At 34.7% G+C, this 23,756-nt stretch overlaps 1 protein-coding gene across 1 annotated transcript in view; it reads left to right on the top strand.

Moving 5' to 3' along the window:
* Fstl5 (follistatin like 5) overlaps positions 1-23,756 on the top strand; it is a 586,654-nt gene that overhangs the window by 468,555 nt on the left and 94,343 nt on the right. The window contains exons 5-7 of the mRNA XM_032896952.1: positions 333-494; positions 5,339-5,473; positions 20,402-20,428. Coding sequence (XP_032752843.1) covers positions 333-494; positions 5,339-5,473; positions 20,402-20,428 — 324 coding nt within the window. The remainder of the gene's footprint in view (positions 1-332; positions 495-5,338; positions 5,474-20,401; positions 20,429-23,756) is intronic.

The raw sequence follows: 23,756 nt of genomic DNA, 5'->3' as shown, positions 1-23,756 counted from the left end.
TATAATGCATTTTAAATGTTAATTTAATTAATGCCATCCTTTAGTTGGTAAGTGGTAGTCTATTTCAATATTAATTTTCAAGATTTTATAAAAGTTTTTGAACCATGATATATCATGTTTGAATTATGTTTTTCTTTACATAGGCTCAGAATTACCTTTCATCCAAAAACCCTGGGACATTTTAGTAGATAATTATACCAGGAAACTAGTTATACACACTAATGAGAATATATAATTCATAAGGAAGCAACTTAAATTTTTTTCTTCATTTCGCAAAGCAAATGGTAAATTCTGATTACTTACCCATGTTTTTTGTTTCCTCTTCCAATCAGTCCCTCCAGTCATCCGAGTGTATCCAGAGAGTCAGGCCAGAGAACCTGGGGTAACTGCAAGCCTGAGGTGCCATGCAGAGGGCATACCGGACCCTCAGCTTGGGTGGCTGAAGAATGGAATCGATATTACACCAAAGCTCTCCAAACAGCTCACGCTTCAAGGTGCCTGTTTCTTATATTCTTCTCATTAAACAAGTGTGCAGATCTATTTTAGTAAAATAGAAAAAGTTAGAAAAAAAATTCAAGACAGAGCAAATGTGAGAGAATGACTTAGTGGAGCAACTCTTGGGAGTAGTAAAACATGGCTGCATCTACAACAAAACTGATATAATTTTCTAATGTTTATTGTTGTAAATAATAGGCTTGTCATAGAAATTAATATCGGGCGCCATTATGGTGATGATAAGTAAACTGTTTAATTATATAACTCTTTTGATTAATTGTTGTGCAATTGTTTCTTTGCTCCCTGTGACATCTTGAGTGTGTTTATCAACCTCTTCAGATTGAAGTATCACTTCTAGCATTCTCTGGAAAACTAGGGCTGACATCGTGGGTAAAAATGCATTAAATCTGCTTTTTCTTAAACCATGGAAAGTTTTTGTTATTGCTGCTTTTTGTTTTATTTTTATTTTCCCATTAATTTACTGGGTAATTTTCTGAATATAATAGTCTGGTTTAGCAGTTGTAGCCTTTTAAAACTTAAAATACATCTTTTCAGCCCCCTTCTGGCTTAAAAGGTTTCTGTCCAATAATCTGGTGTTACTCTGATGGGACTGCATTTATAATTGGCTTGATATCCCTCTCTTGCAGCATTCAATACCCTTTTATACATCTATGGCTTTAATATTGTATCCATAATATGTGATGGAAACCTTACTCTCTGGTCCCATTTATTTGGCGCGCTCTGACCTGTTTTTATGTAGAAAACCATTTCTTTATGTAGGTTTGGACAATTTTTTTTCATTTTTTATGAAAAACATTGCATACATTTGCTATCGTGTTCTCCTATGTCAACAATCAAAAGTCTAACTTTTCCCATGGTTTTCTAAAGCTCTATATTGTTTGTTTAATGTATTTTTATAAATATATCATTGACCTTCACTGAGTGATCCAATTCATTTACTGTTCCTTCCAAGCCCAATACTGTTTTCTACATGCTTCATTCTGTTGAAGTTTTCTGCTTAAACACTTACTAGAGGATTAGTAAATTTTGGAAATCACATTTCATAGCTGTTCATGGTGTCTTCATTTCTGCACTGCAACATTCACATCTCAAGTTGGTTGAGTTGAAGTGTAGACAAGGGTTCTATTGTCTGGGAACTGCTCATCTGTCCACATCAGGTACAAAGGTGTGGAGAAAACTGGACATTTGGGTCAGAGCTTTATGAAGCAGTGATACTCACTTGTCATCATCAGAAATTTGCCCTGAACGGTCAGGGTCTAGAGACCCCTTACCTGTTTACATCAAAAACTAGACTATGAAATTATGCTTACTGATTACATATCTTATCTGTAGCCTAGCGACAAAAGGCTTAAGAGATTTATAGAAATAGAATTAAAAATGTCCAAACATCCTTCACTCCCTCCCTATTTTGCCCACTTGTGATAGTAACCTATTTTATACATACTTGTATCTGTCTTCTTCTATAAATTTCAGAAAGATAACTGTTACGAGTTCTTTATTCCAGACTGAAACATAAAAATGGAATCTCAGACAAAATAGCTATTTTCAGTGTTAAAAATAAATAAAAATAAGTAGTTTTAGAGAATATGTATAAATATTAGATAAGAGGAAGGACAACCTAAGATAAAGAAACTATTAGTGTTTTATTGATAATATAGTTTACTGCATTAATTCAATACTGTAGTTATTTCATTATTTATTCAATCATTCATTCATTCATTCAGATATGTTGTTTCCCATTTGTATGTTAGACCAAAGTCTATGTATGTACTGCATAACTATGCACTATAGGATAATACATGAATGAAGGATAATAAAATCTTACCATAGCACAAACATTTTATCAGCATACAAGAGAATAGAAAAGTAAAATTCATCAAAGAATCAAGAGACCCAGGGACACCACAGAAGAAAAAAAAGAGAAAAATTAAAATGAGAAACATGTTCAGTAGTGCTAGAAACATTGAAGGCTCAGAGGAGAAACTTGCAATGCATCCCAATGCTGGGTCATCAGCTTGAGGTGATGGTGTTTTGAAAAGAAGCATCAATAACATTCTCTTTGGTGAGATTAGAGATGAGAATGTAGCAATTCCTATTTTCCATTCCATACTTTGGCAAAAGAAAAAGGCCTAAGAAAAATTAGTATAAGGGACATATTCTAGAGAGTCAGGACAGGAAAGAGGTAACAGTACATAGGGACCATAAACGTCAGGAGAGAAGCAGGGATTTTATCTTGAAAGACGCAACATTTTCTTTGAGAAGGACATGGGAACCAGTTCCCTTTGATGGCTCTGAGTGTCCTTACTGATTTATTGAGAACAGGACATTTAAGAATGACTTTCTGATTATTTCTATTTACTTCATATTTAAGAAAACAAAGCCATTTGCTTTCAATGACAGACAAAATTTGAAGACTTCAACATTCTACTTGTTTCTTCAGATAGTTCCTCAATAAATAGAAGTCTGCAAAGAAACAGGAGAGTTTAACTATACCATAGGTCAACTGAATTTATAGCTCTCTACATAGTGTCTTACCTAATGTGAAATATATACTCTTCTCAGTGACCCATGTAAGCTTCTTTAAGATTTATCACATTCTAGTTCATGAGGCAAGCCTTATAAAAATTGTAATAATTCCTTGTCTCTTATCAGATTAGAGTATAACTGGAAGTCAACAGGAGAAATCACAAAAAAAATGTACCTTCACTTGGACACTAAGTAATATTCTGTGGAAGATCCCTGGGTTACTGAGTAAATTGCAGGTCAAACTGAAAATTCTTGTAATTAAATTAAAATAATAGGAGAAGAACCAGGTAGTTTCGAGAGGATAATTTAAGCTCCAAGTGCTTACACACACACACACACACACACACACACACACACACACACACACACACACACAGAAACACTAAGAAAAAGAAAATAAGTCTCAGAATTCTCAAATAAATAAACTAATGGTAAATATTAAAAATTCTAGGAAAATCAGCAAAGCCAAATAATATACAGTAAAAATCCTACAGATTTTCTGAGCATTCAATAGATTTATAGGCTATTCCTTATTAAGAGTCAATGAGGAGATGGAAAATTGGGGGTAAGTGGATAAGGGTAAATGAATAAAAGAAAAGGGTTATTGGTCACAGGTATGAGGAACACTAGAGAAAAAGGAGAGTATGGGCAGAGAAAGAAAGTCTGTTTAGAGGAGTGATCAGCTAAAGAACAATCGAACAGTTAAAAACACAAAACTAAAGATAATAAAGGAAAAAGTTACAATTAGTAAATAATGTGAAATAGAGGTAAAGCTCAGTATCACTTCTTCCTTTGGGAATCACTTTCCACTCATTGGTTTTGGGCAGTGTATCTATAGGCAAGTGGTGGTATTATTCATCTCATTCTCTCAGATAGACATTTTAAGCCAGTCATTCTTTCTATAATTAGTTTCTTGCCTCATTGTTAGGACTGAGTAGCTGACAAAAGCAGTGTAAGGATAAAGGGTTTATTCTGTCTTCAACATGGAGGGATACATTGCATGTTAGCAACAACGGCACGGTGGAAGGAGAGTGTCTGACTTTGGCAGTGAGGAACTGAATGGTCTGTTTTATGAAGCATCGTGGCTTCTTCCAATTGACCCATTGCCCCTAGAGAGATACTACCTTCAAAAGATTCCACAAACTTCCCAATCAGTGCCACTTTCTGGGGACCAGTGCTCAAACATAGGCACCTCTATGGGGGCATTTTTCGTTCAAGTACATTTTCTGATCGTTTTTTGGGGGGTGGGGAAGTCATCCCCACCTCTTCTCAGCAATCCTGTCTCAACCAACCACTTTTCTCTCTGACTCAACCACACCAATTTAATTGCTATTCACTTGACTTGTAAGCTTGTATTGCAGTTCTTGTGGCTGAGAAATGAGGAACATAGATATAAGACACCAGAGAGATATTTCTATAAAAATGAAACAGTACAAAGAAATATCACAACTCTTGACAGCAGTAGAACACAGCTGGAGAAGTGTGTGGTTTCATAAAAATCAAACAGTTCCATTTGAGTGACCTGTATGAATTCATTCTGCAAATCTCAGACTCATCTCATAATTAAATATCACTTAAATAGATTATTAAATAAGATATGTGAAGTTTCTTAGCATTTTTGCTAGCATGTTGTGCATGATTAATTGCACCTTGGTTTTGCTGTTGGGAAATTCAACTTATCTTTCAAAGGATTAGATTAAAGTATCCTCTCTCCAAGATTTTTCAATTTTATTTCATACTTAAAATGATTATATTTCTAAATCATAATTTATTTTAAAGGTGATATTTCAGACTATTGTGATTTTATCTCAATGCCCTCTTTCTTTAATATTTCTAAATATATAATAAAGTTTCTTAATGACAGTAATACACTGTAAACTTCCTTAATGAAACTTGACTTGCATATAGAATTCACTCAATTCATGACACATTTTCACATGTGTTCTTTTAGGTGAATGGTCTTGCTGTTATTAGTTCTTGAAAAGCTTTGCTTAAACATTGGGTTTTAACTCCAAATACATATAGGATGATAGTTATTTATATGAAATATTGCATGGGTAAAATAGAAAAAGTTAATGATATAAAATGTACAGAGATCTTGTTCTTAGACTGATGAAACAATGTACAAACACTTGAGAGCTGCTGGAGCAATTTGGCACATCTCCAAAGTATGGAAGCGAGAAGGAAAACAGTTTAATTAGAACAAGCTCAGTGAGCTGCTTGGCTGTGTAATCGGAATGCACTGTACCAAAGCTGAGACCATAGTTTACAAGTTGCATTTGCCTTCTGTTCCCAGCAAATGGCAGTGAGGTCCACATAAGCAATGTGCGTTATGAAGATACAGGAGCATACACGTGCATTGCTAGGAATGAAGCCGGTGTGGATGAAGACATCTCGTCTCTTTTTGTGGAAGATTCTGCTAGAAAGACACGTATGTATTGAGCCCCACCCCCAACACACACACACACACACACACACACACACACACACACACACACACCATTTAATGGTTTTGTCCTTTGCTCTTTGCAACATACACAGAACATAAAAACAAACAATTTCTGTATTCGGGAAGAATGGTAATCTTAAAATACTCAAAATAGTTTGGATGATGTTTGAAAGCAGGTGCGGTTTTCCCTGAAGCCCCAGCATCAGAACAGCAGTGTACATAAGATCTTCCAGACCCTGACTTCCTGTGTGCTCATGCAGGAATTTAAATCCTTGTAAAATCCCTTTCCCAAACAGTTTGTGAAATCTAAAGCCCTCACATAATCATCAGTGTGTTTATTTGTGGTTTTAACTTCGCCTCTTTCTAGATCTAACAGTGGCATAGCAGCCTTTGAAGCAGCAGCTGTGTTGTGACCTCCTCTGCAACAGATCCTCCCTGTCCCAGTGTCTATTGTAGTAACAATTCTTTGTCCGCATAGCAAGTGCCATATGGATAAGTGTGCTATATGGATAAGTGTGCTAAATAGTCAAAGCTATTTCCCATGTACACACCTGTACATATTTATGATTCAATGGATGATAAAATTCTTCTTTTTTGGGATTGTGATACACTCAGTCTAATTAGAGGATCCTTCAAATTAAACACCCTATAATTTTTCCTGATTACATTTATCATTATTCTGTGATATGGGATGCAGTATTATTAATTTTATTCATCCCATTGTGTCATGACAATGGATAGAGCAAAGGAATGCTTAAAGCAGCACATATGTGTTTGTTATAGATGAGAATTTTTTTATTAAGTGAACTCTGGGCAAAGGCTCAGGAATTTCAGCTCACACTGACCTAGTGTGGCAGCGTCGTGACTTGAACAGGTTGTCACTCCTGCTCATTGATCAATCTCTGACTCTCACTTCCTGATGTTTGTACCTCTTGTTTGGGGTATATTTCTCTGAGCCTAATTACGATGAAGTAAGGAAGATCTCAGAAGATTTTTGTTACTCACTGTTACATCTCTGGTCTCAGGTGAGTATGGGAGAACATGGAGGCTACAGACAGCCGTCAATTAGTACAACTTTTTCTATCGCTTTTCTGGGCGCAGCATTCATTACGATAAGGATATATTTAAGGAGCAAAGTTTGAAAGCAAAAAAGTAAAAATGAAAGCCAACTTGCTAACAGAAACAAAGACAATAATTTATTTATTCCTTTTATTTTCCCTTCTAATTAGAACTTTAACTTGTTTTTTTTTCTTAAAACTTAAGTATAAGGAACTAAAAACTTGCCTTTTATTTGCTATTTATGATTGTATTCATGAAATATTTTACATCATTATTCTAATTTTTTAAATGCCACATTCATGAGGTTGAAATAAAAATATTGATTTTAGAAAGTGGTTATGAATTAATATTCACTATTAGAGAAGAATGTAAACTAAGCCTCAGTGTGTCTAAACTAGAATTTTATTCATCTTTAAGTAATAGGTCTCTGAGGTCCTAGTGGTGTTTTAAGTACTGAGTGCCATTCTAAAATTCTGAACAGCAAAGGAGAGCTGAACTTATGTAAAGGCTATGTTATGGAAATAGATGATTTTTGGTTATCCCTTTAAGGTTTACTTCTGGTTCTTCTTAGGAATTTAGAGACAGACATTTCCACTTGGACATGTGTTTTATAGAACGCCAAAGAACCTGACAGTCACAACACTTTTTTTTTACTTCTTGTTTTTACAAGAAAAATAATAACTTTTCCAAAAGCAATTTCAAAGCAATATTTCCTTTTAGAAGTGACAACACACACACACACACACACACACACACGCAGTACACACACACAAACAGATACACACACATGACAAATGACTGGTATAATCGAAAAGAATATTTTTTGTAATAGAACAGGGTTGGTCGCCTGACAGTTTTGTGATTTGAACCTGTCACTTGTCCACTTTAAGCATTTTGTTCTTCTATTATAGTGGGAAATAAGCATTAGGAAGCTAAGAAGTTTTGCTTGATACACACACACACACACACACACACACATATACATATATATATATATATATTCATGCACACACAGAGATATGTGATTAATGATGTTCTTATCAAACTGGTAAGCACATAGGAGCATTCTTCTGACTCATGTCAACTTTCTCAAAATAGTTTCTAGATAATTGTTAGCAAGTTTTCATTTTAAATAAAAACCTGGAAAATCCAGTGACTAATGAAATCAGAGTTTTTATACTGAAAGATGCATATAAATATAAAATACATGTAGTTATAGATGACATGAATACATAAAGGTGTTTATTGACACAAAAACATACTTGAATTATTTATTTTCACATCTAAGAATAGTAAACTCTGATCTTTCAAAACCAACATATTTTTCTTTAGTGTGGATACAGAAATATTTTAGAAAAGGTCAGATTTTTTCCACTCCATAAAGTCACCTATGTTTTGGAAAGAGTTAAATCCAGAGCTGCAAGTGCCACCAATTCCCATTTAAGAACTGACAGTGAAGATGGCTGGGTGTTCATCTACAGCTTCCTTTCTGAAAGTTGCAGTGAAGTATGGAGCTTCTACTTAGAGTATAACGTTGAAGGAAGATTTAGTTGTTCAATAAATCGCACAATACATACTTTGTTTAGTGATGTCCCTGTAGCTATTTTATACATGATAGGACAGTCATAGTACTATCAATCACAGTTTCCTCATAGGTCATTTTCTAACATCATGACGGAGTTGAGAGAATAATTCAAGAAAAGCATCAGATGGGCCACAACTCAGTAATGACTTTCAACTTTAATTTTTTTGAGCCACGGAGCTTTATTTTTTTCAGCAAACCCCACTGTAAGCTTTTCTTTTTCATTTTTATTGATTATTACATTTATTTACATTTCAACTGTTATCTGCTTTCCCCATTTCCCCTCAACAAGCCCCCGACTTCTTCCCCCTCCCACTGCCTCTCTGGGGGTGCATCCCCTATCTATCCACCCACTCCTGCCTTAGAGCCCTAGCATTCTGTTACCCTGGATAGAGCCTCCTCAGGACCAAGGCGCTCCCCTCCCAGTGATGTCAAATAACGTTGTCTTCTGCAACATATCCAGCTGGGGCCATGGGTCACCCCATGTTTACTCTTTGGTTGATAGTTTAGTCCCTGGGAATTTTGAGGGATCTGGTTGGTTGATATTATTGTTATTCCTATGGGGTTGCAAACCCTTCACATCCTACAGTTATTGACCTAACCTCCTCCATTGGATGTCCGATGTTTGGCTGTGTACATCGGCATCTGAATTAGTCTCACAGGGAACAGCTATACCAGGCTCCTGCCAGTAGCACTTCTTGGCATCAGCAATAGTACCTGGGTTTTGTGTCTACAGATGGACCATTCCCTAGGTGGGGCAGTCTCTGGATGGCCTTTTCTTCAGTCTCTGCTCCACTCTTTGTCCCTGCATTTCCTATTGACAGGAGAAATTCTGTATTAATATTTTTGAGGTGAGTGGGTGGTCCCATCCCTCAACTAGGGCATACCTATCCACTGGATATGGTTTCTACAGCTTCTATGTTCCCTTTGTGGTTCTTTTTTTCCAGTAAGAAATTGAATTGCAAAAGCAGACTCCCTGACTTTTTATGACATTTACAGTATGGTAACTAAGATTCAATGGGTGAGTCATGGGTGAATGTGTGGTCTTGTAACAGGAATTAGGAGACGACAATGTGAAGTGCATGTGTAGATTTAGACAAAAGGCATATGCTATTTATAAGAAAACATCTTGCATTTGGCAAATGCTTTTCACATATTCATTCCCAGCAGTGCTCAACTGGCAAAGACTCACCTTCAGGGTTAAAGTACATGAAGAACAAGCTGTTGGCTGTAGGGAGTGTTGAAGCTACTGGCTACATAAATCCAAGCAAAAATTACATTACATCTGGCCAGATTTTTAGTAAGAAGCAGGGTGAATACAACTAATGGATCATGGTGAAGCATGATATATAGATATATTACAGTAGTTTATTGTAGTATAAATATATTAAACATGCTGTGAATATGTGTGTTATCTGTACTTTCCTTTTTCAATGTCACATTGTTACAGTTGACAATGTAAGATTATTACAATAACATATAAATTAAATACATTCAACAATTTTTAAAAATGGTGTTTTGAGAGAGTTGCAGTGTGTACTTTTGGCTGTCCTGGCACTCACATTGTAGACCAAACTAGCCTCAAATAAACAGTGATTTCCCTGCCTCTGTTGCCTAAGTGCTGGGATTAAAAGTGTGTACCACCACAAGCTGGCAAAAAGATGGCCTTTTATGTTAACAAGAGTTAATATATTTGTTTAAGTTTAATATTATAAAACAAAATTTAAGATTCTTGAAGAGAGTGTTTATTTTAGAAGTACATTAGTTCTAAAACTGGATGCCTACTCATGTTAGTGCCACTTAATGATTGCTTTCTCTTTATTTGCAACTCTGTGTCAAAATACTGCCAAAGCTGTGAAAGACCTCTTCAAAATGCCTGTCACAATGAGCTCCACATCCATTGGTATAGGATGTCTCTCCTACTATGTTCCCTGTGCTAAAATCCATAGAACGGTTTGCAATTCTTATATTGGGAGTTCCTGTAGAAAGTTTACCATTCTGTCACTTTATAAGAACATTCTTAATGGGTTAAATTTCACAGCAAATTACTTTCATGAATGAAGCATTTAGACATATGAGATTCGATATGCAAAACTGCAATAGCTATAATTTAATTTATAAAGGTTTAAATATTGATAAAATTCAGTACAAAAATCATAAAACAAATCTTTAAAATTATAGTTCCTTTAAGATATAGATATATATATTTCCACTTGTCTGCAAGTGCCCATCGTAGTCCAAAGACTGTTTTGCATCCTCTGAAGGTGGAGATCCAAAGCTATTTGTGAACTGCCACAAACAGATTCTAGGACGTGAACTTGGTTCTCCAGGAGAACAGCAAGCTCTAAAAAACCCTGAACCCTCTTTGCAATTATGGAAAACCTTTTAAAGATACACAAAAGTTCTTGGTGTGTTTGTTTATTTTAGAAGAAGAAAGTTTTAAACTGGATTAAACCATGCCATTATTTGAATATGACAAAGCAAACCAGGAGGCAGATCCTGGTATTTCTAGCACATGGACACATTTACGAGAAAGGGGAAAGCATAAAAGGAAGGTTGAATGGATTAAAGGAAATACAGTGCATGTCTGCATGAAAATAATATAATCAAGCAAATAGTAAGTTCATTATGAAATAAATTTCTGATACGTTTTTATTATTCTATAGAAATTTAGTTTTATCAGCAGTTAAAATATTTGTGATATTTAATTTGGCCATCACTATCACATTCATGAAGTAAATTGCACAATAAATCTTTTAAACTAATGCCAGCATATGCTAAAATGATATACCTTACCATTAAGTATTGGAAGCCTATATTGTAAAAATAGTATTGTTACCAATGATACTGATTGAATCCAGTTCTAACAAGCATAACATAACAGCACTGGGTCATGTAATATGATTAAAGCATATGATCCATATGTTACTAAATTATCAGGTTTATAGCAATTGTGAACAGCTACAAATCACTATTACCCATAACAAATTATGATGAACTCTATCTTAATTTACTTTATTTCCATAAGTTCATATGCTTGTGTTGTACATTTGAGGTTTACTAGCCTAAGTGCTGTATTACACAAGGCACATTTATTATTTAATGACATATTTTATTTATATAATTTTAGAGATGTTCACTAAATTAACTTTTATACAGTGACATCGTTGAATATAAAATTTGTATAAACTTTAAAGTAAAAGCAAAAGAAAAATAAGAGCAATAAGAAGTAGTTCTGGCTTGTGTACTTTAGTGATTCTCAACATCTATCAGAAAAAAAATAGTTAAAAAATGTGAAGAGATTTGCAAAGGAATGCTCAGTTATTATTAAAATTAATGATGTGTGTATTCATATTTAAAGATATAAATACAGTGCTATGAAAGCAAAAGAGTGTATGTACTGGTTTTCTAAAATTACATTTAAAAATTCCAAAATATATTCAAGAAAAATGCCAAAAATAAAACGTTAATTTATTTTGTATTTTAGAATTATTGAAATATTTCAAGTGATAACCACAGAAAATCATTTACTTTTCCATTTGGATAATTTACAAAGTCTGAGAAACTTTTGTAGAGGGTGTTGAGATAATTGTTGGATTTCTTTTGAGTGTCTCTAAATCTAAAACCTGCATTAAGCTGAATGAACTATTGTCACATATCTCTGTGCTTGATATTCTTTTTATTAATCATTTAATTTAAGCAGCGGAAAGAGTCAGATGCAGATATTTCCACCCAACCAATGGGAAGAAGCTACTGATCCCTGTGATTGAATTAGGGAAAAACTGAGGAGGAGGGCCACCCTATAGGAGGACCAGCAGTCTCAATTAACCTGGACCCCTGAGATCTCACTGGACCACCAACCAGGCAGACTACAACAGCTGATATGAGACCCCAAATATATAAAGAGCAGAAGACTGCTGGGTTTGAGTTCAGTCAGAAAAGATGCTCCTAACCCTCAAGAGACTGGAGGCTCCAGAGTTCAGAGGTCTGGTGTGGTGTGGTGGGTGATGGGGACATCCTCCTGGAGACAGAGGGGCAGGGAGGAGGTATGGGATGTGGAACGATTTGAGGGTAGACCAGGAGGGGAATAAAATCTGGAGTGTGAAAGAAAGAAAGCAAACAAGGAAGGAAGGAAGGAAGGAAGGAAGGAAGGAAGGATGAAAGAAAGATAGAAAGAAAGAGAGAGAGAGAAAAGAGTGAGTTTATTTATCAGTAAGTCTTGAAGGCTGAAACATTTTGGGCCTAGATTAGCAGAGGGAGTCTGGAAGCTGAATCTTTTAGGCCCTGAGTTAGAAGGTTAGATTGTACAGAGATTATAAACTTCCAGACCTAGGCCTAGGCCTAGAGATCATGAAAGCTGTTCTTTACTCATCTCAAGGCTAGAAAGATGCTATATTCTGAAAGTGTGAATCATTTTATACTCATTTATTATTGAGACTTTTTGTAAGATTTATCAAAATATGCAAGATTTCACTTCTTTGTTTTGCTGGATTTTATTTTTAATATAGCAATCCCTTGTGTGTTTCCTTTCATCAACTGAGTAGGAGTTAATCAAATTTCAATCTCCATCATAGTAAAATAGTTTTATTTTGTGTCCTCTGCGTAATCTCAGGGGAACCTCTGTATTAGAAACTCATTACACATCTGTGCTGAAATAGAGTAATGCGAGCTTATGGTATACAGTTGGCTTATCTTCTGTTCATCTTCTAACTATTGTTGGGATTATAGTAGAATTTAAAAAGCTACTACAGTTTTGTTTATTAGCTTACTCAGCCTTCTAAGAAAAAAGTCAATATTTTTTAAAATGTACTTCATAATGCATAGCATATAAAAATAGTCAGGGACTAAATATTTGTCTTCAGACTTCTTATGTTTGTTTAGTTCATTGTGAACATAAAGCTATTCTCACACCATAAAGAGCCTGCTATGATGAAGCCTAGAAGATCATCTCCCTGTAACTTTCCTATGTACCTGTGTGCCTCAGACAAATTTAGTGAGGGGATGCTTTTGGCTGGAGAGCATCATTTAAATACATTTTGTGTAATGCTCAAGAAATTGCTTGACCAACTCATCTACTGACTTTCAAAACATAGTCTTAATTCCAGTTACTTATTTTCTTCATCGAATGTTGAAAAATGCATATGCTATTTCACATTTTTAGGTTTAACTGTGACACACATTAACATCATTGAAGACATTAGTAGAAATAAATATCCAATCAATCTGGTCATTTGAAATCCTTCACAGTGCCTAACGTATGTGAAGAGCTCAGATGTTTCATATACTTGCAAGTATCATTATTGCTCTGCATTAAACAATAAATACAAATCACCATTTGGATAAAAGTCTAAAAAATATGTTCTGGATATATGACTCTTAAAGAGTAAAAGCAATCTAGTTCTTTTATACATATTATCAAAATAATTTAATGTGCAGAATGTACAACTGCCTATTTTTTTAATATGTTACCTTACATTTTAGATATCTCTTACTCATCAGATTTACTAAGTTCATGTTTATAATTTTATTAAGATACGGTCATTTTCTTTCCAATAGCGTGAGTGTGGGGAATAGAAGATTTAAGGTTCGTGTGCACATAGGTATGAGGGGAAGTGCTGGCTTCGTCTTACACCATCTGGCACGATAATACTTTATTTCTAGAATCCTGGTGCTTTCTGGAGGTTGCACAGAAACCTTTCATAGTGGAGACAAGCACTCCTTCTCCAGAAGCTTCTTTCCATTTTGCTGGCTGCCCGAGCTTATTTACTCTTGCTGCATCTTTGCTGTTAAACATCTTTGACCCACTTTCCCTACTGTCTGTCCAAATCACAGCAATAGCCAGAGTCGCTGCTGCTGTTCTTCATTGTTATCCCCTTCTGGTGTCGAGAACAGACAAAGCAGCTGGCTTTAGTCTCCTTTTAGTTCAGATGCTATGGTTATAAAAGCCTGGATGGCAAAGTGGAGAGATGAGCAAGGATGACAGAAGATCCAGGCAGGGTGTGATCCTTTGACCCATTTCCAACATTGACGATCACATAAATAATATGAAGGTTAAAATACAGTAATAAGAAGTGTTATAAATAAATAATGGCCTTTTACAAAATTGTATAGTATCGGCAGTGGTATTAGAGAGAAAAACCCAATATCCTAGTTAGCATATATACTAATTAATATCTGCTACTGTAATAGTTTTATCACTTTCTTTATAAGATGCAGAGATGGCCATATTGTTTGATTTACTATATACTCTTCTCCAATGCTCCAGTTTTGATATATTTTTATTAGTTTGATCATCTTGAGTTTTTTCTGTGATGCAAATGTCTCTATAGTCAGTATCTTCTATAAACAGCTGTTACTATGCATGTGCTGAACATACTTTCTCAGCATTTCATCGTACCTCCTGATTAGATTACCACTGTGGTATATTTTCAAGATATTCAAAAACAAAAGAAGTAATCTGGGCTCCTGGTGCATGATGGCAGGGTACATAGTCAAGCTACAAGCCAACATTTCTCCCAATTATCTACAGTCATTCACCAATACATATTTATTAATGTTACCTTTTCTTGAATACCATTAAGCAGTCAGTTGAGGATGAATTGCAAGAGCTCATCTACAGTTCCTGTCAGTGGCGAAGTCAGAATTTCCCTGTCTAGAAAGATTGGGTGCTAGCATTCTGGATCTGTGAATGTTAGCTAAAAAGATATTCATAAATTTTGTTCTCTTATACTTAGTACATGTGAGATCCAAGATGACTTTACTTGCTGACCACTCGATTACCCAGTCTTCTATTTGCTGTCGCCAAGCTTGGAGTCACCTGTGCCACAGAAGCAAGGAAACTCTCAGTTTTGTAGATTGGGAATAGGAGAGTGATTTTAGAGCCATACTATATTTTAGAGCCATACTATATTTTAGAGCCATACGGGCATTATGACCTTTTCCTGTTAAGTTCAGACAGTCCATTTTAGAGGAAGATTTCTGCCAGAATAGCAGAATGCTTGAATGGCCCTGAGCTGAGGGACAATGAAGAAACATTACTACTTAACATCATCCAGCATTAAAATGCTAGCCTTATCTTTGAGGATGCTTAGAAGTTGACTTCCCAGCTCATTTCAGTTCTCTAGGTGATAGTGACTTATAGAAGGATGTTATTTAGGACACACCCACTCCGACTAATGCCATATAATATTTTGACAGGACCTACTCATTTTCGTTGATGCAAAATAGTTCATTAAGAGGCTTCTGGCCAGATCCTATCAATCATTACTGACGTCACATTGCATTTTTTCAACAGTAAATTAGACACTCTTTTGAAACACCATGATGTAGTCTCTGTATTTTATACGTTCATTCGGAGGTAGTTCTATTTCTTTTGTTGTTTCCAATACTTTTACAAAGCCACAGCTCTTACTTGATTGGGGGTTTATTGGCATGCAATTAATCATCAGAAACAGACTTGCTGTGTCTGAATAAACTTTTTCTTACTTTAAAACTTCTGTGAACGCTAAGTTGACATTATGTAGTGGTCAGGATGGATTGTTACTCAGTATCTTGAGAGCCTTGATTCTTATTCAGTAACTTGAGAACCTACATTAGACAATCAGTGACTTATATCCTCTCATGGGTTCCTCTCTAGACTTACATATACTTTCCAGGGTCCAGGTTACAACTCACACTCACATCTGCTGTGCAATCTTAAGGTGTCTCTTTTCTCTACTCTCCATTTACTGGCAAAGTTTCTTGTTTCCATTTACAACCAGCCCCTTAAAACAACCATTGGATTATTCATCCTCATCACTTTAAACCTGGGTATACCATCTCCTAGCTAGTTTATGATCAACTTCAAATAGACACACTAGCCACTGCAGCTTACTCTGTTATGAGAAGACATAGGTTTGAACTCTCACAACTGGGAATCGCTTTCATTCAGGATAAAAAGAAAATTAGTTTCCTTTAAATGTATCTTTTAATCAGGCATGTGGAAGGCAATGAATCTGACATAGCTAATATAATTTCTATCCCCAAAATAGGATTTAAAAATTTCTCCTTTCAATTCCCATTTGTACATTCAAAGAAATCTCATATTCTAAAATGCAAACCATACATATTTTTAGATACAATAAATTTCCATCTTAAGCTTGTCTTTTTACATTTGCTTGGTAATGTAAATGTTAACTCATTTACTTAAATTTAAAAGGAAAGCAGACAATGACACTTAGCTTAAATGTTATGCTCACATAAATGCACTTCATCAAAAAAATGTCTTTCAGCCATAAAAGCTGTAAGATTTCAGAGAAGGAGAAAGGCAAGAAACAGAAATTCTTAGGTGAAACCCAGACAGTTTAAATAGTCATAGAACAAGGAAACAGCTGTGGTATACTCCAGAACACCTTTATGCCATTAACTGTCTAACTATTGTTGCTTTTATGATATTCTAACTCTGCAAAGATACTTCCTTATAGAGCATAAATATGAGACCCATTACTCTAAAAGAAATCCTAGCTTCCTAATGTACAAAGTGAGGGAAATAAGTAAAATAATTAATAATAAAATATTAAAATGCCAGTGCCTGGCATCTGTCCTATTGATCTGCATTTTCAATAGAAGACCTTATAGAATAGAATACTGCAAATACACTGGCGAATGCCAACAGCAAACTACTGAACTGAGAATGGGACCCTGTTGAAGGAATCAGAGAAAAGGACTGAAAAGAGCTTGATGGGCTCAGACCCATATGAACAACAATGCCAACCAACCAGAGCTTCCAGGGACTAAGCCACTACCCAAAGACTATACATGGACTGACCCTGGCTCCAACCTCATAGGTAGCAATGAATAGCCTAGTAAGAGCACCAGTGGAAGGGGGAAGCCCTTGGTCCTGCAATGCTGGACCCTAAGTGAACGGATTGTTGGGGGGAGGATTGGGGGAGGAATACCCATATAGAGGGGAATGGGAGGGGTTAGGGGGATGTTGGCTTGGAAACCGGGAAAGGGAATAACACTCAAAATGTAAATAAGAAATACTCAAGTTAATAAAGATGGAAAAAAAAAAGAAGACATTATGTTCAGATGTAATTCTGTATTCAAGTTACTTAGTAAGTAAGTATTGAACTGTGTGGTTTATTTAAAAAAAACTTATTTCCAAGGAATTAAAACTAATAACTTTTTATGTCAGATCACAGAGTAAGTTAGGCCTTTAATAAGATTATGTGAATAGAAGTTACTTAGTCGAAACTATTTCTAGACAGGGCTACTAGAGCTACTTTATAATGAATTGAATAAAATTGCTTATCAAAAATCTTCTAGTTGAACACTGGTGGAAGATTCAGGAGGCATAACATTGGGTGTAAGAGTTGGTATTATAAAGAGTATATCATGGGAGCCCATATGTGCTGAAATGTTGGCTTAAAAGGTTGAAACACCTGCCAGAACCCACATCAGCACAGCCATTTCTAACTCCAGCTCTAAAGCTACGGATGTCCCCCTTTGGTCTTTGGGCATACTTGCCTTTACATACTACATACATACATGCTACGGTAATTTCACTGCCTCCCAAATACCTGATCAAAAGATACATTTAAAGGAAACTAATTTTCTTTTTATGTCAACGGAAAACAAGTCCCCAGTTGCTAGAGATCTGCATGCATATTCCTTACATATGTAATGCACAAATCTTCATACTTGAGAGAAGTTTGCATAGCTCCATCATTTCATGGGATCCTCTAATCCCTTCAATGTTTCAATTGTTAAATGAAAAAAAATCAAAATAAACACAGGCAGACACACAAAATTAAAATAATAGAATATTTTTATGCAGAATTTAGAGGACATGTTTCATCTGTTGTATCTGTGTGTCCATATTCTATGCACACACACACTTGATGAAATAAAGTCACTCTCAGACATAAGTATCTAAAAAATTTTAAAATAAATTAATAAGTAGCTCTAAATTAGAGTATTAGTGAATTAGGTTAGTAAATATGATATTTGCTCATAATATGTGCAAAGATATTTTCAGATGACTAATTTTCAAACTTATTAATGTACTATAATTCATATTTAAGTATTCACATTTAATAAGTTTTTTTCATACTTGATTGTGCAGAGGCACATATCAGTAATCATCTACCTGAATTAACTCTATGAGGAATTCCATGTACAGTTATGGTGCTGCTGAGAAATTACAGGAAGTCTCTTGGCAGAAACAGTTCCCAAAAGAAGAGTACACCGATCAGTTATTCAATAATGAATGGTCATTTCTGAATTGTCATACATACAAGTAACCTATACACTGAGCACATTGTATTTATATAGACTAAGGAGGTTATATTTAAGGATAGATACATATAAATCTATACATAATTAATAACAATTAATGAAAAATAGGCCACAAAATTGAAAAGGTGTAAGAACACGATTACCAAAGGGTTTGGAGAGGGAAAGGGAAATGGGGAAAATAATGTAATTATAACCTAAAAAATAAAACTTTCAAAAGCTGTAATGATACAGACACCCCATGGAGGAACATGTGTAATGGAATTAGCTACGTAAAAGGGCAATTGCCATAGCAATCATATACACACCTTACATATGTAATGCGTATATCTTTATGAATGACAGATGATCGTAGAACCCTATCACTTTGTGCTGTCCTCTATTCCATGAAATATGTTTAGTTTTATAACCAAAAACAACTAAAATACCTTTTAAATGGTAGAAATCTATATTTTGGAGACTTAGAAATTGGAATATTTCGAGACTACCTAGATATGCCTATGTAAAGGAAGAAGTATGGTGGAAATTTTTATTTTCATATTATATACTCATGAATAGATCAAAAACACTTGTCTATTTATGTCTATTTCCTACAAACATTGGAAAAAGCTACAGTAGTATGTGAAAGGGGGATCTGGGATGTTTGACGAGAATAACTAGAGTGAAAGTTTTCTGTTCTACACATTGTGGTAGTCAATCAAAGCATGGGTGCTAAGCAACGACTCTGACAGTGTTCTAATCCCTGCTATGTCAGAGTCCCAGTATTGAAAACAAGCACACATTTAAAAAGATAGCATTTGATATACCTCATACATTGTATAACAGAAAATCACCAATATACTCTAGTGCTCTGGAGGGAGCAACATCTTTTAGTGTCTTTTAGTTCTTCCAGAAGAAGAATATGAATTTTTCATCTTTTATTTTCTGTCTCCATACATTACTTCCCTGTGTGACAAACTTTATGTGTACTTTTATTGAATGCTTATGATAACATAACTCCCTTTTCTCAGAAAATGTATTTCTTAGCCAAACAAGCTGGCTCATATCTGTAGTATTGGTTTTCAAGTATCCGAGGCAGGCAGACAACTGAGAATTGGTGGCCAGCCTGGTCTACTTGAACATGTTCAGGCCAGTCAGGGCTACAGATTGAGACCCTGGTTCAAACAAACACAAACAAATACTGACAAAAATGTGTAGTTTTGGAATCAAACATAAACCTATGATTTAAACTTTGATTTAAGAATCATGAAGTTATCAAAGCACTCAAATAATAATTAAATGTGTCAGAAATTTCTATTATTTAACTCTTCCTTTAATTTATATTCTTTAGTCACAAACTATAAAGACTGGACTTCTAATAGTAGACGAAGTCAACATCATTTTCCATTATTTTTATACTAATATTTTAACTGTTTAATGGTTTACTTTCTTTTTAGTATTTAATCAACTGATTTTTCATAAATATTCAGTGTGTTCTGAGGTCAGCAAAATATTTTAAATACAGTGACATTTTGCCTGGATTAAAACAGTGAATGCATGTGTTACATAAAAATAAATACAAACTGGGTTGAGAATCCTTTTTTTTTTTCAGAAATCTGCTTCATTACAAGCAGTTCATGTTTTAGAAGTATATTACCTATTGTAAAAACTTGGGAAATGATTTGTTTTTGTGGACGCTAAATGTTAAGCAGTTCAATGGTTTTAACTACTAATGTTTCCTCTAAATATGTATCTAAAACACTAACTTAAATGTTCTCGTTGTAAGTGAAATGAAAGTGTTGTTAGTCCATTCCAAAAATTACAGTTTCAAAACTCACCGCCTGCTAAGCTGTGCAAGCCTTGCAGCATCCCCATCCAACCCCTGCATCACTTACACATATTTTTGTCGTTTTTCCCCTAGAATTTTCACCTTGCTAGTAGCTATTTATATTACAAGTCAACTAACTTTAACTGAATAGTTTTTCTCTTCTCTTTCTTTTCTTGACATGCTGCAGTAGCTAACATATTATGGAGAGAAGAAGGTACTAAATTCAATTGATTTTTATATTGTTGTATAATTTTTTTCTTGCTTGACTTTTACTATATGTGCATACGATCATTCATTTCAATATTGGGCTTATTTTCATTTTGATTCAATATTTTATTTGATTTACTACAGCTTTTTTGTATAAACCTAGCAGTATTAAATAATTTATTAATTAAATATAATAGAAGAATGGCTCAGTAGTTAAAGGCACTTAAAACCGAACTCGATGACCTGAATTTGTTCCCTGGGGTCCATGTGGTTGAAAGATAGCACAAACTTACCTAGAGAGTCCTTTTGACCTACTTCTGTATTCTGTGATACCTACACTTCCCCCAACACACACCCCTAAAAGAAATATACAACATAGTAAATATTATTTCATGTCATTTTGATGCATTAATAATAGTCAAACTCTTTCATGATAGAAGTTTTAAAAGTTTAAAAGAGAAAATCAATCTCAATTTCCATAGAAAACTTCAGTTTAGTCTGAATAAAAACAATTACACCTCTATTGGATATGGGGTTAGTGAAGATATTTCCCAATCTGTAGGTTTCCAAAGTGTGGATGCTTCAGTTCTACTTAGAAGGGGGAACAAAATCACAAAAGGTAGAGGGATGCAAATGGGAGAGAGAGAAAAGGCAGACAGAAAAGGGGGTGCAGGATCAGGTGTGGGAGGAGACATGGGAGAAAGTACAGAGGTTCAGGTAATTGAACAGAGCTTTGCAGCAGTGGGGATTGGGAAGTGGGGGTTAGCCAATAGAAAATTCCTGATGTCAGGAAAGCCAGAGGTTCCCAGGACCCAACAGCAATGATATTAGCCAAAATACCCAAGAAAGTGGAGAGAGAACCTGAGTAGATCATATCCAGTGAATAGGAATGGCCCCTGGCTGAGGGATTGGGCTACCCACCCATGTCCAAAATTTTAATCCAAAATTCTTTCTGTCTAAAGAAAATGCAGGGACAAATAGTGGAGCAGAGAAAAATAAAAATAATAACTATCTTATGAAATTACAATATTATTTTATTTAGAAATGGGTGACTAAGTCAAAAGATAATTTAAATAGAGTTTCATTCCAAAGTACGTGCCTACTACTTGATCTAAGTCTTCCTATTTATTTCTGAAATAAGTATAACTTTTACTAACACTCATAGGGCTGATCTTTGCTTTTTAACAATAGTCTGAATTGAATAAATGGTATACAATAATACTTACAACCACAATTTTTACTGTCCCCTTCACTTAGTTACAAAAAAACTATAGACAGTGGCCTTTTCACTTCTGTTGCCAATGAGAAGGCATTCTGACTTTCACCTTAGTCTCTTCAATACTTCTTTGTTATCTTCTTTATTAATGGATTTTTGAAGCAGTTATATAATTGGGACCCCTTTTATTCAAGTGGAACATTTCACCTTCGAATGTACATAGCTCAATTATGCTGAAATCAGCACTGACATGTTTTTAGTGTTTATTTATACCATATTTCTTTTTCAAAGCAAATAAATATTGATTTGGGCATTAAAATTTTTATTTCAACTCATCATTGTGATGGAGAGCACAACATCTACAGAGCAGGAGATCATCAACCATAGATGTAGGTCTAGTAGTTGACTATTGGGAAAATTAAACGAACTGTTTCCTCTTTGCTGAGCCAGCCACTGCTCATGGCAGTTTACACATGCTGAGCATTCCTTCTTCAAGTCTGTGATATGTGAATCAACTTAAAGTGCATGAAAAAAATCCATATGCTTTAATTTGATAAATATCACCATTATTAATTTATAATAATCAATGCACAATAATATAAAATTAATATCATAATTATTCACCAACTGGATTATTTCAGCCAGAAAAAGGCAACTCTAATGTAATTCCTTCTGGCAAAAGCACTAGTAGTGAGGTAGTCCACTCTTGTTTGCGACTAACGCCTGGAGAAGACTTGACACCATCACTCCCTGAAATGTTTACAGAAAATGTGAAAGAATAAACCCCCTTTTCTGTTATTCTTGGGACTGAACCAAGGGCTTTATATATAAGAAAATCTTACTATAGGTAAGCATAATGTAATACCATTCTTTTCATATAATAATATGGTTGTTCTCAGTGTCTTATGAGAGCTCTAGCTGCAGAAACATGACAGAAAAGGATAACTTAATATAACAAAAAACATAAAATCAAATATTCTAGTTAAGGCAGGAATAGGTGATATTCATATTTAGCTAAATACATTTAGAGCTTTGCATACAGAATCTCTCTCTGTATGAAAATGTATATAAACACTGAATATAGATAATATTAATTAAGAAAATATTTCATAAGTAATTTAAATGGAGTAAGACACCTTTCTTTACCATATCATCATAGAATTTTAAGTTGTCATGTATTTTTTATATAAATTATAAGGTCATTTGACAGTTTAATCCAGAATAATTATCCCAACAAGATCTCTGATTCTATTATCTACAATATGCATCCAACATCCAGAAATGAATCAGATCATATTGAAACAAGATTCATCACATATATGTTATTTGTAATTAATAGCAGAGTTAACAGGGTACAAAAATCACTCTATCAGTGTTGTCTCCAGATGCTAGATACAAGTACACAGTGCAGCCATGTGTCTTCCAGTGCATGAATGTTGTATTAAATGTTCAGAATAGATAAGAAATACTCTGCGCTTATAAGAGTGCTTGGAATTTCTATGTCTTCTATAACTTCTGTAGAGAAGGAACAGTAGAGAGGTACAAGGAAATCACAAACTAGTTTTGAGATTGATTTGAGAAAGACATGATACATGTGTGTGTCTCCATCAACACAGAGAAATGGAAACAAAAGCAAAGAGGCTATTGGAACGAGCATGGCAGAAGCTTTCATGGAACTCTAGGGTGTTTGTAATGTGCTGCAGCACTGAACACTCATTAAAATACAGTGTAATTAAAAACTGTATGATTAATTATTCTTTAATCTGAGATTCAAGACTACTTCACCTTTACAGCAGTATGTATCATTTACATGTATTGTTTCTAATTTGCTTTCACACATTAGTACTTGAATAAATGCTGAGGATGTAGAAGTTAATTTGTTTGAGTTGCCCATGAGGCCTAGGGCATCTTTGCATTTGAGCATTTACTTAGTATGTACACGGACTATTTTGAGCCCTAAAATTCAAAAGAGAAAGGAAGCCAAATGTTATCTGAAGAATATACCATTGTTTTAAACATTATATTTTCAAAATTAATTAGCAGACTTAAACTACTTTAAATTTTCAAATATTTTTATGGTAGGTTTAATAGCAGGTATCAGCTTACCTATCTATTTATG

The sequence above is a fragment of the Rattus rattus genome, chromosome 3 (assembly GCF_011064425.1).
Source record: "Rattus rattus isolate New Zealand chromosome 3, Rrattus_CSIRO_v1, whole genome shotgun sequence".
Classification (NCBI taxonomy): domain Eukaryota; kingdom Metazoa; phylum Chordata; class Mammalia; order Rodentia; family Muridae; genus Rattus; species Rattus rattus.
Note: the sequence above shows the minus strand (reverse complement) of the source record. Positions and strands in the feature narration are given on the sequence as shown.